The sequence below is a fragment of the Anopheles funestus genome, chromosome 2RL (assembly GCF_943734845.2).
Source record: "Anopheles funestus chromosome 2RL, idAnoFuneDA-416_04, whole genome shotgun sequence".
Classification (NCBI taxonomy): Eukaryota; Metazoa; Arthropoda; class Insecta; order Diptera; family Culicidae; genus Anopheles; species Anopheles funestus.
The window spans coordinates 28,475,072-28,494,913 of NC_064598.1; the positions used below are offsets into that span (position 1 = coordinate 28,475,072).

Sequence of the window (19,842 nt, forward strand, 5' to 3'; positions counted from 1 at the left end):
GTCTAAATTATGCTCGAAATCTACACACAAAAATAAGAGAAATCGGATCGACTTAAATGTTATGTTATATATTTTCTAAAACCAGTTAAACTACGCACATTATGCGCTCCTCACACAATTAACTCCCTGCAAGAATATCGTCCATCAAAATTGCTTGCCCAGAATCGGAACAGCACGTTTATGACGCATATTCTGGTTTTTGGTAGCTAAGGTTAGGATAAAAGGTAGTAATAAGTATTGATAGAATATCTATAGAATTTTAACAACTGCACTTTATATATAGTACACGCTTTGTTATCTATGTGTGGTTAAATTTGCATTGTTTTAGGTTGGACGTAGGGCAACAACTGGAATGGACAAAAGGTGTGTGTATGTTTTTTTTCTTCGTCAGCCTCAAACCAAGCAGTAACATTAGAGTATTTAAAGTTAACTAAATAAATTAATTCTTACAAATTAACACAAAATACCAGCGAATTGAAAAGACAAGTAAAAAAAAATATAAAAGAATATCAATTTACATAATTTCACAATTGAAAAGGAAATGTTTGTATCGAAACAATCCTACAAGAGAGTAATCGTTTCCACTGTCAACGAATTAGTACATTTGTTTCTTTATCATTTATGTCTTATCGGTTATTTAGTAGCTCAGTAGCTTATACTCACTTACACAGATAGCGCTGATTCTATTGGTGGGTCTATTAAAGCGAAGTGTTGCTTGTTGATGTGTGACTGTTTTTTTTTTCTAAACGTTTCTTCTATTCTTCCATGTTTTTCCAACAAATTTATGTTTGGCAAAGATCGCACATATATTTGCGCTCACCTATAAACGGCACATTTCATATCATCAATTGCTTTGTAAGATGATGCGCTAGTCGAGCATAGCGCAGCAGCAGCGTTTGTTCCACAGTACATTCTCACTCATAACAAAACGCTGCAAAAATGAGGTAAAAATAGTTGCCAGAAGAATTGATGCTTGAGTAAAAGGGGAGAAAACGGGGTGCATTTAATTAATACACAACCACACACATAGATAGAAGGTTAGAATTTTCAGTGCCGTTGGATAGGGCAAGAAAACACAACGTGACATCCTTTCAACATATCACCTACTACACCGAAAGCGATCAATTTAGAATGTTCTAAATGTGGAAGATTTCACTCACAGACGGAACCAGATTCTCAAAACAGTTACTGTTGCAGTTACAATTACAAAACGTTACTGTTTACTTAATTACCAAGTCCTCAACAAGTGCAGACATACGAGACTACCGACTACAACCAAACGGAAAACAAAACAGCGATACCTTTAAACCTTCATTTCACGCCTAGTGGACGCCATTTTAGAATGGGTCCTGGGAATTCCTTCAATTCACTTCGTAATGCTGCAGTTGAACATATTACAAAATAATTGATTGAAGCATTCGTTTTATTTCAGATCCGTTTCATCCTCCAGCAGCTCGTCCACGTCCTTTTCCCAGTTGCTGTTACGCTCGTTGCTGCCATCGTTCACCAGCTCGTAGTCCTGCAGCTCCGCTTCCAGGTCTTTCTCCCATTGCTCTTCTAGAATGATGAAAACATTAGCAAAGCAAATTAGTGAAACTAAAACCGACAAATGCAAACAATATGTAATGTGTGGAAGGATTTTTTTTTGTGTTTGAACAACGTAAACAAATCGCAAATCAATTATAAAGTGTAAAAGTGAAACAATATCCAACCAAATGGGACAAATTAAAAAAATGTTCACACGAGTTTGTTGTATATTGTTGAAATGGAGAAAAACAAAACACAACAAAAACCGAACAAAAATAGTACAAAATGGATTATGTTCATGTGGTTATAATGTGCAAAACAACGAGAATCTGCTGAAAAGTTTGTGAGGAAAAAACAAAACAGTTTAACAAGTTCAAGCGCAACACAAAATCAGTAATTAGAGTAGATCGTTAATACACCAACCTTAATTGAGTTAAAATATACAGTTCTTAAACAATAAATAAATCGCTTTCTTTCCAGGGCAAGAAAGTTAAAAGATTTACAGATTTATCTTGCACAGTAAACCCATTAACAATTAAACATTAGAAAGCTGCTGTTTGGTTTGAATCAATAATTGCCTTAAAATTTATTTTCTCTATACAGAATAATCGTCTCCATGTGTGAGTGTTTGTGTTCGTGTGTGTGTTCGTGTTTCACTAGTTTGTGAAAATGTGTGCAGCAATGTCCAATATATTGTTTCCCCATTGTTTTTGTTTTTTTGGTTGTTCATTTTGTTTGTTAAGTTGTGTTTGGTGTATTTATATATGTATCTTCGTTTAGTGTGTGTGTTTTCTGAGTGTCTTTTTCCTCTTTCCAGTATAACGTTTTGCTGTTTTTTTGTTCTTGCTGATTCTTAATGCCGAAGGCAACCTTCCGCTTTATCCGTCCCACATCATAATCGCTTCGCATATATCCTTGGCGTGAGGATTAGCGCGGTCCATTTTTTTAGTTTGCTTTGCGAACGAAACGATTGATCGTTTACCCCACATTCCATTGCCCCAGTGATCGATATATTTTTTTTCTTTTGTTTTGTATTATTTCTTAGGTTATCATGATTGCAAGTTTGACTAATCCGATCGATAATAAATCGTGGCACTACGCAAGTGACGGGACACGCAAGAACGTAACGAGGGAAAGGGAAAAAAGTAAGAGACAACGGACTAACTAAGCTTTCGTGGTTTTGCATATGTATACTTTCCCACACTTTCCTACACAACTTTATGTTTCCTTGTGGCAGGACATCCTTGTTTTGCGTCCGGGAAAAGCGTGGCAAGCAAAACAATTCCAGGAAGAAACCAAACGGTCGGTGTGAAGTTATAAAACTAAAGTGCAAGATGGGCTGTTAGGAATTACTTTTTTTTACACCGGAAAAATAAACATCCTTACTTCATCCCCAATACTATATATGTGCCTCACAGTGGATCCCATGTCTCGGTTAGCGGTTTGATCGCTTCCCTTCGTTAAATAAATCTTCACTAAACGGTCAGCACGCACGCATTCATTCTCTTTTCTCGGTTTTTCCCTAAACACGTCACACCCTTAGCGTCCTTAATGTTTTCCAATTTTACATCGTTGGAACCGGAATCGATCGATAAATGTGGTTCCTTTTATGTTTTCTTCTTCCTTGTTTTATTTTCTTCATTAGTTTTGTGGATACTGGATTTGTTTTTTTTTGTTAGCTTTGTTAATTTCTTAACACCACGCACACAGATACATACAGAGAGGAACAGTTTTTTTTGTTTGGTTTGCTTCTTTTTGAGGGCATAAGGAGAATTAGATACGAGGGTGAACTCCATTTCACATACTTGATGTTTTTGTTCGTTACGTTTAAATATATGTGTGTTTCCTTTGGTTTCGCACAATTTTATCTTCATCTTGATTCATTTTGTTTAATGTTGCATCACGTTTTTCGGTTGTATTGTCATATCTCTGTAGCTTTTTTTCTTTACACATCCTTTTGCCTATATTCTTTTTTTAAACCATAGCTACGACGCGCGCTTCCGTCCGGTTACATCGCCATTTTCTCCTTGATATTCCCTTCGTTGGCATCGTTGGCATGCATTCCGTGCTGGAGCAGCAAACACGGTTGCTTCCATTTTCTTTTATGTTGCGACAGATGTTGTAGTGTCGTGCCAAACAACAGCGGGAGAGAGAGAGGGATGCTGTTGCTGTTGCATGGATCGTTGTTGGGGTAACTGGAAATGGTACCAGATGCTATTGGCTTTAGCCAATTTGGGTTTGAGGTTTTTTTTCCCGTTTACAATATTCAAACCACGGTCGGTCGCTGATACGATCGCACGGTCGCCGTCTTTCTGATAATTGTTATAGCGCATCGCACGCATTCATAAAGTGCAAATATACTGATCTAGAATAGAATCAACGCAAATGCATAACATCGAAAACTCTGATTTATCTCTTCAATACTAGCATTTATGGTATGAATACTGACTGCTGCTGATGCTGCTGCTGTAGCTATTACGTTGTAACATTGTTTCTGTGGGTCTGTGTCTGATTTTGTTTGTTTGCTTAGCGCTGCATGTGCCTGTCGGGTTAAATTTCGGTTTTGCGGTTCTACGATACCCTATAGCTTGTCGCGTTGCGCCTTATTAAGGTTAAACATTGCCGTGAAGAAATTACAACGGATAAAGTTAACACAAACAAAAAAAAAAACAACGGTACAACGATCATTCCGTACCGTCCATTGTTCGTTCATGCGGCACAACATTATCTTTCGTTGTGGATAGTAATTAATAGAATGAAACAAACTATTGATTAAATCACCAAGCAAAGAACTATGATAACAGAGACCGACAAGACCGCAGCACTATCAGTGAGTGCCATATAATGTTTATGCAGAGGCATAAGCGTGTTCATGAATATGCTTTACATGAAAAATGGAAGATCAACTTTAACATCCATATACATATCTTATTGCTACAGATTTGTTTTTTTCAACTCCCTCACTATTCGACACCAATCTTTTTTTTTTGTTTTGTTAAACGCATAACGCACCACCCCTTTACTACGATTGACGTAACTAGTATCAATCGGCGTAATAAAAGTATTAAGGAAACATGAAACAACTGATACTACGGAACAGAATGGCAGCATGAAATTGGAATAGAACATTGCCATGTTAAACGTAACGTCTTTTCGGTGGGTTATGAGATAACGAATCATAATGGCAACACAGAGTGCACACAAAAAGGGTAATGAGAAATGAATCGACGAATAAATCACTTGGCATTCGGTTTTAACAACTCATCCCTTCAAAAGGGTTAACCACAAAAGATACCATTATGTTTACTTGCAACATTATATCTGCAAAACAACAGCTTTGATGATTGTTGAACGGAAAACGTGCCACACCAAGCAGCTTCACCTTTTGATCTTTGCTTTACAATGTTGCCTTAGCGTACAATCTGTACAGCTTTTAGTTAACGTAAAGTAACACATAAAATTTAATATATAACTCTTTTTTGCCATCCTTCCACAGTAACGAATAACGATCGCTGTGATGTTTGATTAGGTTACCGACAGGTAAAGATAAAGTTGCCCTAACATCAACTGAAATCGGAACCATCAACGAGTTACCGGCCAGATTTGCATTGCTTTCATCATAATGGCAAGTTTACAGCCGAATAATTAGCATTATAACAACATCCTATAATGTGTCAATGGATAATGCACGCATAACCATCCTGCGGTCGGAATTTCACGCTTGACTCACGAGGAAGTAAAGAAAGACAGTTCACATCTAGACAGAAAGGAACACTTATTGAATGAGTAATGTGTTAGGTATTGTGGTATTTTTGGGTTTTGTTTTGTTGCATTTTCAGATTACGTCCGATCCTTGGTATCGTGAGTTATAAGATTGGTATGCTTTGCATGTATCGATAAGAGGGTCTCGGGCGGTGGTTGATTACAGTTTTAGACAATGTGAAAGTGTTTTCCCGGATAAGGTGTAGATAAGATTTGAGTATTGTTTTTCTCTTCTCAATTATGCTACTCACTTACCGATCGCATGTAAGTGGCGGGCGAGGGTAATGAATTGATGTGTCTGCTTCTCCATAATTCCATGTTTTTTTTTCACATAAAGATTCCCTAAGCAGTGGAAACAACAACAATAAATATCTTTTTCTCGATATAAGATTCTCTTTTCCTTATCTTTTTTTTTGGTTTGTTTGTTTTGTGTTTTGGTTTTGCTCTATATGCTTGGTTTTAATGTTTCACTTTTTTGAACAGATTATCATAGCTAGGTATAACTAACGTAAGTACAGGTCGATGTTTGTGGTAAATTTATTTATACGTGGCGCGCCTCTTTGTCTAAAGGAGATACGGGTGTCTCTCGGTATTACGAATTCGTTTTGCTGCTGGAATGTTTGTGTGTGTGCCTGTTCCTTCCGGTACTGCCATTTACGCACTAATTGTCATTCGTCGAGAAATTGTCACTAATTGATTCCGATAATATAATATGTGTAGTTTTTTTTTCTGTTTTGTTTGCTTCGGGACTGGTACGAAACCCCACGTGAAATCTTCCGCCGACTACCGCGTGTATAACTAGCTTAAACGTGGGTTTATTTAGGGTTGTTTTTTTTTTCCTCTATTATCTTCTTAATCATGATTTATTGTAAGTGACTGTGTGTTTTGTGTGTCTTCCCTGCGGCCAACGGTTGTGGTTGTGTTTGAGTTCTCCTTTACGGTTTTTTGTTGTTTAATTTCAATATTTGACCACCCGATATCGATATACATTTTTAGTGGCGTGTATAATTTGTTATATGTTATTATTAACATTTTATCCGCACGCGTGTTCATTAGTCCTTTTTTTTGTTGCATATGTGTGTTTTTTTGTTTGTTTGTATTATTTATTTTTAAATAGATTCGCATTGAAGTTTAATCTCTTACACTTCGTGTTTTTTTTAGGCGCGAAAACATAGATACTGGTAGAGTTGTTCTGTTGTTCGAATTTAAGAAGAAGTTCAGTATTATGTGTTTCAGTTATCTGTAATTACTCTTGCTGTTTTGCCTCGTTTGTTTTTTTTTTGTATCTTCACCATCCCGCACTTTTCATCACGTTCTCCAAAGTTAGTCTTTATATCATACAACGTGTAATAAGATGCTTTCCGTATTTAGATACCTCCCATCCATCATTTACAATAAGAATAAGTGCGATTACGGTAGATTTACTTTTGTATCGTACTATACTTTCTTTAGGCTGTTTGGTGGTCCCATGGGCATAATCGTAGTGGCAGCATAAAGACGCAATTAAAGAAGACAAACAAACGGGTATAAAAAACGGGAAAAGCAAGAAGAAAAAGAAAGGTATGTTAGTAATATTCACTGTTATTATTGGTGGTTTTTGCTTATTCAGTTTGGCGCGACAAGCATCCGAACCATTGTGGTTTTTTTTGGGGTGGGGTGGGAAATATACAAAAAGTTATGAAGGAATGGGATAGCGAATACGTATTGTACTAAACTTTGGTAACAAAAATTGGTATTTGATAAAATCAGGTCGCTATTTGCACTACACAGTTTGTGGCGTACAAATAACAGAAAACCAAATAAGGAACAGAATTAATATGAAAGATTAAATCATGCCTAATGCAAACATACATAAACGTCAAACAACTAAATGGAAGAACATTTAAAGCAGTTGCGTTTGTAATTGAACATGAATAACGAGAAGGTGGAAGAAAACAAAGTCAGCGTGGACTACAAACTGATGAAAATCATCTACTTCAACTAAAAACCACGTAGATCTTAACATGAACTTAACTCATACCCAAAACTCATCGGGAAACAACACAGTTTGCCAGATCCAATACAAAACTCACGCAAACAGCCTAAGTGACAAAAGGTTTAAATTCGGACTGCGATTGGAAAATACTTTTCCGGTAAATATTACTGTTACATTTTACAAAATAAAAAATATATATTAACAACATCTGATAGGCACTGCCTGACGAGTCTTTCAAGCTTGCACATATATAACATTAATAGATCATCAATAATCTGGGCGCTAGGTATAGGGTTAACTTTTGAAAAACATATATGTTTTGCTCATAAAATGTTTACTAACAACATCATTCTTATAGCAATACGGCCAGGCCGTTCTTTATGAATAAAAAAAAACATCATTCTTATATTGAATCTGACACGCCTATGCATTTCTAGATTAAACCCAACACACGATTGATTGCGATTTTGTCACAAATGTATAGCCACATGAACATCTAACAGTAAAATATGGATAGGCAATTGAAATTGCAACAATTTAAAATTTAAAACTAAAATCACATAACGATCGTTTGTTTCTGTTGGCCGCTCTGTTTCTTTTTCCCTTTATCTACAGCGACTTGAATATCGTTCGTAGTTTCTTTTCACTAAGTTTAAAAAAACTTACAACAACAAAATTGGAAAGTAAGTAAATATTAACCTAAACAATACTCAAAGTAATGCAACAGAAAAGCAATATAAATTGTTGTCTAGTTCGAAAAAAACATGCAGCATTTATGAAATTATGTTGTGAAACAAAATGCAATGAAGAACACGATAATCGTGTTTTATTATTATGAAAAGGCGTAAATACAAGAAATATAATTAAACAAGAATGGTTAGTTAGGTTCGTAAAACCACCAACTTTACGTTACCAATATTCATATCCGTAATGAAAACATGTTGGGTAAATGTGTTCGCAGATTGGTTGATTCGAAGAACACTGTCACATTAAGTAAACGAATGAAGATCTTGTGGTGTTTGGCACACGTGATACATTTTTAATTATTAATTGTTATGATTTTCACTGCATTTAGCATAGGAAGAATTGGCTTCCTTGTTCTTAGGTGTATGATTGCTTCAGCTAAAACATAATACATACAAAGACAGACACACACACATACGCGGTACATATGGAAGCACATCCTGTGTTCAAGGCATTACAAAGAAAACTACAGAATATCGAATCGGTTGAGAAATTAAAAAAATAAAATAACTACTACGGCATTAATGGCATGGAGAATGGAGAATTAAACACTTCGGCAGATATGAAACATCTGTAAAATCCATTTTAAACACACGTCAATTCATTGATAGAACTATTCTAAAGCATTTGTGAACAAGTGATTGATAGTTTTGACGTATTTTTGTATTAGTTTTCACATACGCACTCACATACTAAAGAAATCAGGCAAATCTTTACATTCGCACACAACATATCGGTTACTCAGCAAGGACCACTGTGTGTGTGTTTTAGACGGCACAAGCATCAGCATCAAACAAGCCAGGGTTCGTGCGGACAGAGCGCTTCACAAACCAGACAGTGAGTAATGGTAGAAGAAATAACAGGCACAACTATGCACGATACTAAATCTTATTTCTCGAACTGTACAAACACAAACACGGAACCGATCTGGGTGCTGTTGTAGGAATGCTAATGTTAATTTCACATCTTTCGCTTTCTCTGGTTCAGGGGATGCAAAGGAATTGTGAAGGAATTGTATTTGACAATCGATGCGATATAAAAAAACAAAACATGACAAGGATTTTATGATGCTACAGGCAATTCTATTTGAATGCATTTGCATACTGTTGTTACTTCATTTCTAAACATTTCTGTCACCCTATCCGAATCATCATACAATCCTTTTTTGGCAGACATAACTTTGATCAAAACAAATATATGAGTATATATGGTACGAGACACTGCGAAATCCAACTAACAGGCAGATGCAATGATTCGATGAGAATGGAAAAGGAAAAATGTCGAAACAATCACAGAAACAGCACCAAACAGCACTATTTTTGTATTGTCGTACAAAAGGCATCGCATTTGTACTAGAGCATTACACAATACACACAAAATATGATTAGAAGAAGGTTGCAGATCAGATCAGAGGCAAGAGAGACACACAGAGAGAGCGAAAGATACATCAAGAAGATATGTAATAATGTGAAGGATAGAGAAAAAAAACGAGAAATTAAAACACTATCGCCTACCGTTAGCGAATAGAGCAGTTCTGACCACCAGATCTGTCTGATATCAGATGAGTTTGTGGATTTGTGAAGCGATAGGGGTGAAGAATTTTAGGGAAAGCGTATGTTACAACAATTCCGTAACACCGGCCCGTTTTTCAACCGATCATCTGTAATGGGCAGAGAATGGGAATAGGCGAATATAATTGATGACTTTTTTCGTGCATTAAGCTGATCTATGCAAACACTATCATCAGCAGCGATGGAGATGAGTTTGAAATAATAATTGCGATTACTTAAGTTCGGAGGTTCGCGTCATGATTCGTGTTTGTTGCTTTTAGTACTTCGCAGTTAGAATGTGTGTACATTCTAGTACGCACCAAAGTCAAAATAATGCATTAAGTATAAAAAAACAGGACGCGCGGACTAACAGCCCATTTTACTACGATCGTTACGGGGGCAACGGTATATTGGTTTAACATTTTAAGCATTTTATCACGGACCACACATTTTCAAAACTAAAGGTTGTGCTAATAATCAGAAACCAACCTACCGGTGGTTATGCGGCTGTTTGCTTGCTTATCTGCAAAAAGGTTAAAAGATATTGACTGTTTTACATTATCGTCGAAATTGCTTGTTACTATTGTTACTGCTTCTATTACTCTACAAGCCATACGCTATCTAGTGTAGTTTGCTGGTGCGAATGTACCACAATGTTTGCCATTATTATTCGAGCATCGTCCAATCCATGCACTGTGTAACTGATAAGCACTATTTTGTAAATCAAACAACTCAAGCAACTGTAAAACAATATTTCTGTAGTTTTCTTTTGTAATGCCACTGTATAGAGTATGCCCATTTACGTAAAAAAACAAATCATTCAAGTGTGCTGCATATTAAAGTGGTAGTAAGTGCACATATAAATGTGACACTTGATGTATAAAATGCTCACAACTTTTCAACATTGTAAGACATAGTCAAGTTGATAATAATGCAAATATTATTATTTCCCAACAATGAGACAACATGAACCCAAACTAGTGTAACGATATAGTGTTTTGATTTCGATTTTTTTTACGTTGTACTTCTTCTTTCCACTTATATAAAAAGCATCGCCATTGTTATTCCTTACCGCTTTTCTCGGTTTCATGCCCGATCGATTCATTTGCCTGTTGGGCAAGACTATCGATTCCGAGCTTTTTCATGCCAGCTTTCACCTCCTCCAGATCTTGTTCGTTTGTATGAAAGCTGTCAGAAATGAACTCACTGTGTGTATGCTTGCTCGTCGGTATAACGTTGCTTACGGCACCACTGGTAGCTGATTGCAAATCATTAACGGTACGACTAGTGTTCTCTTTTGTCGCTTGTATTTTCTCGGGTGTGATCGGTGCTGGAGCAACCTGCTCATCAGGGCTGGAAGCAGTCGAGCTTACGTCGCCGCTTTGATTAAGCATTGACCCAACAGATGAAGTTCGTTCGCTATCTTTTTGAGTAATGTTGGTGGTAAAATTAAAAAGACAAATTAAAGAAACAAAAAACAAACAGAAACTTATAAACCTACATATACATAAAAGTAAATTAAAAAAAAAAACAAAAAAGGTACAAACATAACGTCATTTCCAGTTAATCACAATTTGATTTAATAGAGTTTCAGTGTTGCCCTTAACTTACGGCATTAACCTTTCGCTCGCAACGGTGCAAGGTTTCGAGTAGGACATTGAGATTAAGCAAGTGACTATACTATTCTAGAGTGATTTTCTATATCTCAAAATGTACGATTATCATACCACGGTGAAGCTACAGAATTGCTACAAATTTTGGAGCATAACGGATAAAGGATAAACAAAAACCAGTAAGCTCAACAAAAAACGTATTTGATTGTAAAGGATTATTTCAACATGCAAAATTGAAGCAAAACTTTTGCTAAATATCGTACCATAAATGAACGGAATAGTGGAATTTGGGGGAAAATCGTTTGCATGGGACGTTTCTTCAGACAAAAGGGATACATTGAAGTGTAGAACAAATTAGTGTACATTACCCTCTGTGTCTTCACTAGCGCCTCGTTTAACGAACTCATTATTATCGCCCAATGTACCCAAATCGGCCGCTTGACATATCAAGGATACACGATAGAAGTAGTTACGCCAGAAGTTTTCTTCCGTGATACTGTAAATTAAAACAAATCCAGTTGTTAGTGCGCATCGTGCTAGACACACTTCCGTTGGTGTTGGTGGCATGCAGGCAAAAAAAACAGTAACTTACATTTTGGGAACCAATTCGAATCGCATCTTTTCCAGCTCCTTATCATCATTCATGATGGCCAATGCAACTGGGTAAGACGAATCGTAATCAAAATCGAACTCAACACCTGCTGGTGGTGCTCGGACGAAATTTCGGCGATCCTGAAACGAGGACGGATCGGTTTAATATTAGAATTCTAGAACGCTTGTTTGTATCATTTCCACCAAAGCAAAACTTACAGCTGACAAACTGAGAATTTCCTCCTTGATCTTTGCCTCATTAGCGTGTCCGGTCCACGGACATGCACCGGCACCGCCGCCTCCTTGTTGATTTTTGATGAATGCCTCTTGTTCCTTGCTAAATTCGCCCAAAATACTCTGTAGGCCACAATCAAAAACCCGAGTCAAGTGAGTAAATTAATAAGCAGTGTATTTTTGTTTCATACAATAGCACTTTTTCACACTTACGTTATCTTTTAAATGTTTAATCTTATCACCAGCTTTGTTGAACGAAGAGTACAGGAACGAACCAATCGATTTAGCACCAGCGGTGACTTTATGTGTGACTACAATCGAAATACAAAAACGAAAGAAACAAATTATAAATCTCAACGAACATTACGTACGACGCGTCCTGTTCCAACCGATTACCTTGTCCAATTTGTCCAGCATTTTCTTCAGTTGGGGTTCCGGGGCCGGTAGCGGGACGTGAATCAGCTCCTCCAGTGGCACTGTATGGTTGTAAATTAAACAACAAAAAAAGGAAACAAACACAAACGTACAACTTTAGCATGATTCGCATGGATGAAAACAAAAACAATCTTAAAAGATTTAAAACAGCGAAAAATACGTATTAAAGCAAAATTGCTTCACTTCAGACAAAAACAAAACCGAAGAAAAATAGCAGAAAATATAGAAAATCCATTCGAAGAGCATTAACTTGTACATTCGACAACGAAAGAATAAAACAACACGCAAAAAATTAACGCAGCATTGATTTAAGAAGTAGATAGTGTAAGTTGTGTATTGGAAAAAGATGTAATATTTGGAGATTGATCAAAAAGGTGTATATAAGGAGAAAGATGAAAAGAGATATTAGCAAGAACAAGTTAAGGAAGAGAAGAAAATGGAAAAACGGTATTTTTTTTTGTAATAAAAATTAATGTTACGTAGGATATTTTTATGCAAAAAACAAACAAAAAACAACAGCTAGAAATTGCATTGATTCTTCCAAACTAAAGTGACAGAACATCGTTAAAGGATTTGTGTAAGTGTACGAATATAAGTGTAAACAGCAACGTGTTGTTACTAAGAGAGTAAAAAGAGAGTAGAGTTTTATTTCAGTGTAAACACTAACAATATAAAGTTGCAATGCAACAAACAAATGAATTGATTTGCAAACGGTACTCGATTGATGGAATCTAATACTAGGTTGAAACACAATTCGTTACTTTCAGATAATTCAGATGAGTTTTGCCAGTTTCTAAATGGATCTACTGAGTGTAACGAACTTCTTAATCGCACTTGTAAAATAACGTACGTAGAAAGTAAAATATATGATTGTAACGAACATGGTAAAACATCTAAGGAAAGCTATGGACTAACTTCCGTATGAAATATGTGAATAATGGAAACAATAAAATTAAACTTCAATTGCAATTTACAATTTAATTCGAAGCATAGATTTCAGAAAACGTATGCTGTAAAACTGTTTTTGAAATTATTTAATTTAATACATAACAGTAACTCCGTATGATAGAGAATTAAAAAGCGTGTAAATATTATCATCTTTCTGTAACCTAACCTTACTGCATTGTGTATTGACCTGTTATTTGTTGAAAATACATAACGATCATTATATTGATTTCCATTTTTATTCTTCATTACATTAAAGATTTCTTAATGCCCGGTTCACAATGCTTCCCTTTTAGTTGATGTAAAAGTGAAGAAAGTTACTACATAAATGGGCTTCACACGGCAACTGTCGCATATTTAAGTTCGTCGAGTTCTGCTTGAGTTTTAAACTTTAAGCAGAAAACAAAACAAAAAACCCTATCAGAAGCCTACGAAGAAAGTCCAGGAAACAACGAGAGTCGTACACAAATCGTACTCAAACACCAAAAAAATAAGTTTAATTAAAATCTGCGACATAAGTGCCACATCCACACGGCCGGGATAAACATTTTCCAGCCAAACGACAAACCGTACAGTGTATGAAAATAAGACATTAAGGGGTGATATTAAAAAAAGCAATTCAGATTGCGAAAAGCGAAAGCACAATCCAATTGCCGCGATGTAAAACAAACACACGTTCAAGATGTAGTTGATAATTGAAAACATTTTCACGCTGCCGTAATACGTGCGGCAAGACAAAAAAAAGTCAATGAAAACCACGCCAAATGAAGCACGTTGACTAACACACAATGGAAAAGTGTGAAAATGAAAACAAAACGATTGACTAAAACAAAGAGAAAGATAAAAATGTAAAAAAGCCATCAAGATTGAAACTGAAAGAACGGAATAAGAGACTGAAAGTGCAGTAAAGAAGCCACAATTAACTCTACCTTTCCTGCGGTCTGCTGACGTAAGACAACGAGAGTAGTATGTGGAGAAACGTGACAAGGAAGGGAAAAAGTATACGCTATTTAATTGAAACAGGAAAAATCCATTCAATATTCACGACGTAGTGCATTACAGTTTTCCATGACTCTTATGCATTACACTGTGCTGTTTATAGTTTGTTTAGGTTGGGTTTGTTTTAGTTTGATAATTAAGCACATCGCAAGTGAAAAAAAAAATCATACAAAATTTAATTAAGATGTAAGAAAATGAATCAATTATTTAGAGGATCATACCAAAGTTATATAAAATGATTTAAATGTACTAAAAACCCTCAAATACTTTACGAATAGACATTCTGAAATATTTGTTTTCTTTTTCGATCTGTACTAGCGACGTCACTAGCAAGGACCATTAAAAAACTTCAATTGTTAGAGATAAATAATTTGTAAATCGTCTGATCATAACAATCTATTTTTATCCTTCACTGATCGATCAAATATGATCATCATATTTGTAGCAAAAATGTGATGTTTATAATGTACTTTGATCACATTAAAAGTTTTTTTAATGTTTTATCTGTGTAAGCTCCTTGCTTAATAGATATAAAAAAAACATTTCATTAAAAAATCCATAAATATAACACCGGCAGCCAAAACTGAACAAAACCAATACAAAACGTTCGCGTCATTCGCAAAGGTCATTACAACATAATCTCTTCTATTTTTCCATCACAATGGCACGCCCTGAGAACACGCAATGTCTCTTTTCTTCTCTTTTTATTCCCCAATTTTCACTCACCAACACACGTAACATTGGAGGCCACAGTACGAAATTGTGTGAAAGTGTGAAGTGAAAGACGGATTTTCAACCCTTACGGCAGAAGGTGTTACAGAGGGGTACAGAGTAAAAGGGTAACAAACCCGATGAGTTGCCATCTTTGCCGTTGACACCAAACCAAACAAAAAATCAAATTAAGGAAAGAAAATGAAAACTGCTGCACCTAAAAAAAAAGCTGACGTACAGGGAATAGTAAGGAGAACCTGTAGCTGAAAAGAAAAATGTGTCACAATCCATCAACCCGACAGCAGTTTTATCCGGAAAGTGCTCAAGGTCGATGAATAGTTTCGATCCTGTTCCAATCCTTGACAGCTTTCGAGTGTTCCCAGCTACAAAAAAGGTTTTCTAACGTGCCGCCTTTGACATCAAGCACACAGCGAAGCGAAACGAAATATGACGATGAAAGTAATCCTGACATCATTCGGTTCTCGGGATAAAACGGATTTCGGTACATTCGTTTTAGGATCATTTTCTAAAATTAGTGTCACAGTTGCATGATACCTCCTGTTGGTTAGGGGGATTTCATTCTATCCAAGGACAGGTTTTATTGAGAAGTATTGTTCAATTTTAGTAGCGAGCTGTTCATAAATCCTTGTCAAACACAGGAAAAATCTTACACAACAAGTGGTTGGGCAGCTATTCTTCAAACGAGACGGGATGGATTTTATCCGTTTCTTGTATGTAAGTCATGGAAATAAAGGTCACACAGTTGCATTCTCAACTATCTGACAAAATCCTTGCGATTTCAGTTGATTTAACAAATACCACCCGGCCAACTATTCCTGTACGAATCTTATTAAATGGTTTATATTAACGAGATTTGTTTTGCCGACATAAAAAACACTTACGACCGTTTCATAAATCATTACAACAAAGCATCCAAGCACTAGGTATTGCTGTAAAAAAACGTGCACAAAATTGTGAACAAAACGCCAATGGTAATCATTTTATCCGAAAAAACATTACGAGCAACCATGAAAAGAAACACCACAATAGCCAAATGTGTGAAAATTATAGCTCAGAATTTAGGACATAAAAGTTCATCTTTTACGAGCGATAATTGCCACCACGGAATCATACACCCAAAAAGGACTTCCAAGTCTTAGTGCATGGCTTCAAAACTGGTACCCCTTGACCTTACTCGTTCCGTTTCCGAATAGCTGTCACATTCCGATGATGGATAGTGCTGAACAAATGAACTTGAGTGGAACGTGTACAAGTGTGTCGGGTAAGCTTTGGTCCTGTAGTTTGCCGTGTTGCACTATACATTCTAGTTCACCGGCTTTAGTAGTAGCGATTGTACGATACTTCGTGGAACGGATATTAATGCTGCGGTAGGAATTTCTATATTGTTTCATATTGTGCTTCGAGGTGAACAGGGTGTGAGTATCAGCTGGTGCTGCTTCTGTTGTTGTTACTGTAGTTGTGGGTTTTTTTATAGTAGTTGTTGATGTTGTTTGATGCTAGTGGGTTCTGTTACACCTTCACCTTAGCTTTGCTTGCTTGGGGGTTGGTGAGTTATGAATGGGTTATGATGTGTTGAATAAAAGTTGTAGAAAGAAAAAAATCGAAACAAGGAACTAAAGTAAAATAAAAATAGAAAACGTTGCAATACTCCAACAAAAACAGAAAACAATACATAACAGTAACGGATGTGGGAAAAACTAAAACCAATAACAAACGCCCAACAGCGGAAGATCCGTGAACGACTGGGCCCGCTCCATCGCTGGGCTGTGTTTTGTTGTTGTGTAGCAATGCGCTAATAAACCAATTTTTCATACTGTCACAACAGACAACCCACAAAAATCGTTAATACTTAAGAGGAACAGATGAACGCATGCAAATAGAGAAACATTTGTCCGGCTTGTGTTTTTTTTTCATCCATAAACACACGATTCGTCTGTTCCACTTTTGCCCTCGGGACACACACACACACCTCGTGGGTTGGGATGATGTTTTAATGCGAGTGCGTTAATTTTGAAAAACCAATAACGTAATGGTAACGGTAATGAATTATTGTACACACTAAACAAATATTACTTAAAACTAGAGTTCAAATGGGCCATACACAAATGAAGAAATTTTCATGAGATATCTATTCAAAGAGAAAAGTATATATATAATTTTCTTTTTGCCTTTTTATGTTTTTGTTTGCTGATGGGTTAGTAGTTTTGCAGTAGTTGAATTGGTATATTTGTACTGAGGTTAATATTTTCTTTTATTTATTTTTTCGGCGCTGTTCTTTTCTAGGGATATATAGAATTTTCTTTTGGTTTGGTTTTGGTTTACTACTTTTTGATTGCGCAAATGAGCTACGGAGCTTGGAAAACTACGGAGTGGTTGAGATCATGAGTGTGTCATGAGAGACAATCGGAACAATGCGTTTAAGCTATTTGCAAACAAAAAAAATAAAGGTTGTGCAGATCGAGAGAATAAGTAGTACGAGTTGTTGGATGTTGGTCGATTTGAGCTAAATGATGAGCTAAGCTGAGCCGACTAGTGGTTAGCGGTCAAACAACTGTTATGTGAAACTAATGTAACACGATTGTTTAAAGTAATGCAGTAAAGGGATGCGATGCAAAATGAAACACAAAATGGCCGCACGCTCTAAGACGGCATTAAAAATTGTGATAGTGATTGATCGTGGTTATCGTGATGGATCATTGCATTTTTTAATACGAAAAAAAAACCATGTGGTGAAATGGGTGGCGTACTGTAGACGAGCCAAACAATGCCAATCGATTGAGAGCACAACTTATGCCGCGGTATTCAACAATATGCAGGAAAAATCTACTTCACAAGCGTTTATACACTAACGACGTCAGTCGACAGGTCGGGTAAGGAGAACGAGAAAAGTTAATTAAAAGAAAACCCAAAAGATGGAAAACAATTACTAAACACACACACGTACGGGAGAAAGGAGGAACAACAGAAATAAGTAATGGAATTTACAGACATTTCTTCACATCAACATGCAGTAGTGGTTTTCTGTTTTGTGATAAATATTTTGCTTTGCAAACTTGTCACTTGATTTACAAGTTGAACATTGTGTTTTGTACAAAATGGTCAATTACTTTACAAATGCGCTTGCCTTTTCTTACTCGGCAACACTGTGGTACCGACTACAACGATAGCAAATCTAAATTAATTCACTATTCAGCATCACTGCCAGTGACTACCACGGGCAAAACCAGCAATCTGTCAGTGGCTGTAAACGACAGACTTGCACCGCCAGTCAACCAGGACGAACGAGCAGGATTTGATTAGTGTTTTAATGCGTCGGGCCCCGGCAGGGAACAAACAGTAAACAGACGTTCATCTGCCTTGTTCGAGACCAATCTAGCCTTCCTCTGCTCTGGTACCATCGATTAGTGGAACAGCACTAGCTGCTCGGTAGGATGGCCATCGTTACTATCGCTATACTGCAACGATAATCGGCCCTGCAAAAAAAAAGGTACACCGCGACTTCCCAGTGACCGCCGCACGGGTAAGTACAGCCACGACCCGCTGGCCATCCCCTTGGAAAGCCACTCCAAAACGGAATATCACCGGAAGCTTAGTGAGCTCCGGAAACGAAAACCACCACCCGCTGGTGTTAACGTGATGTAGCGCTACGTGACAAACTTGGTTTCTCCCTCGGGACGTCAACGTGTTCAAACCGTTGTCAACAGATTGTACAGATAATTGGGTTCTGTTTTTTTTTTGCCGCTTCATGGTTTGCTGTCGCTTGCTGCCATAGATCGATGTGTTTTTTGTCTAACTTCTGCTAGGACCACATGTTAACTTGTTACATTACATCGTCAAAAAAAAAAGATTCTTCTTTGCACCGTACGGGTGATCGGCGTTTAGAGCAAGACGAACGGGAAATCATGCCGAATGATTTCATTAACATTTTATTATACACCACCGACTGGTCTAGTTGCGTACCGTTTCCAGCCGGCTCACCCATCCCATACGACTAATGTCACATGATTTCCGGATTAATGTGTTACATTCGCACATGTGATCTGATGAAATTATGGGTAGCATAAGACATTCGCAACTAACAAGCTGTTTTCCGGTTCAGTACTAATCGGTTGACCTAACACACCATAAATTGGAAGATTTATTTAACCTTATCGGAACCAAAGTTCCTGTGGTGCAGCATCATTCAATTGTTTTTGTTAAGTAAAAGCTTAGTATACAATTATAAAGCCGGACAAACAATGTTTTTAATTCAGCCACAATAGAAAAGAAAATAACTGCACGACGATACAAACGATCATCTACTGCCATTGGATGGATTTTAAAAAAAGGTTCAAGTTTCGATTTAAAATTAAAATGAATGCTGATTTTAGTCTTCTCTATCGATGATATCTTTCAAAATTTTACACACGCAAAGATATCGAAAATTTTAACTATTCATTAAAAAAAATCTGATTAATTTTTTTGTTTAATTTTGCAACTGAAGGAAGCAATCGCAAAACCACAGAAACATGACATTAAAACAGAAGAGATACATGCAACAGCTATCTACTACGCAGGAAACAACGGACTAAAATGAACATTACGGGGTATAACAAACGAAGTGGTGGAAAACAGTTCAAGTTATGCTGGATTAATGGCTGAACTATCTAATTTTAAGTTAAACTTTCTAAGAGTAGAATGTATTTAGCTATAGTTAGGTAACGGCTTTATATGTCTTTTCATTTAGCTTCTATAT

General features: G+C 36.6%; 1 protein-coding gene across 13 annotated transcripts in view; it reads right to left on the minus strand.

Annotated features, from left to right (window-relative positions):
• Nucleotides 1-47: 47 nt before the first annotated feature.
• Nucleotides 48-19,842, minus strand: part of LOC125766549 (synapse-associated protein of 47 kDa) — a 28,913-nt gene continuing 9,118 nt past the window's right edge. For 5 of the 13 annotated variants that reach the window (XM_049432605.1, XM_049432608.1, XM_049432604.1 and 2 more), the window contains exons 4-10: nucleotides 12,393-12,472; nucleotides 12,210-12,307; nucleotides 11,982-12,119; nucleotides 11,764-11,903; nucleotides 11,540-11,667; nucleotides 10,631-10,981; nucleotides 48-1,557 (exon numbers count right to left, since the gene is read on the minus strand). In XM_049432605.1, coding sequence (XP_049288562.1) covers nucleotides 1,424-1,557; nucleotides 10,631-10,981; nucleotides 11,540-11,667; nucleotides 11,764-11,903; nucleotides 11,982-12,119; nucleotides 12,210-12,307; nucleotides 12,393-12,472 — 1,069 coding nt within the window. In that variant the 3' untranslated portion in view covers nucleotides 48-1,423. Of the gene's footprint in view, nucleotides 1,558-2,083; nucleotides 6,743-10,630; nucleotides 10,982-11,539; nucleotides 11,668-11,763; nucleotides 11,904-11,981; nucleotides 12,120-12,209; nucleotides 12,308-12,392; nucleotides 12,473-14,305; nucleotides 14,321-19,842 lie in introns of those variants that run through there. The other 8 variants (XM_049432602.1, XM_049432601.1, XM_049432612.1 and 5 more) reach the window with 5 other exon arrangements.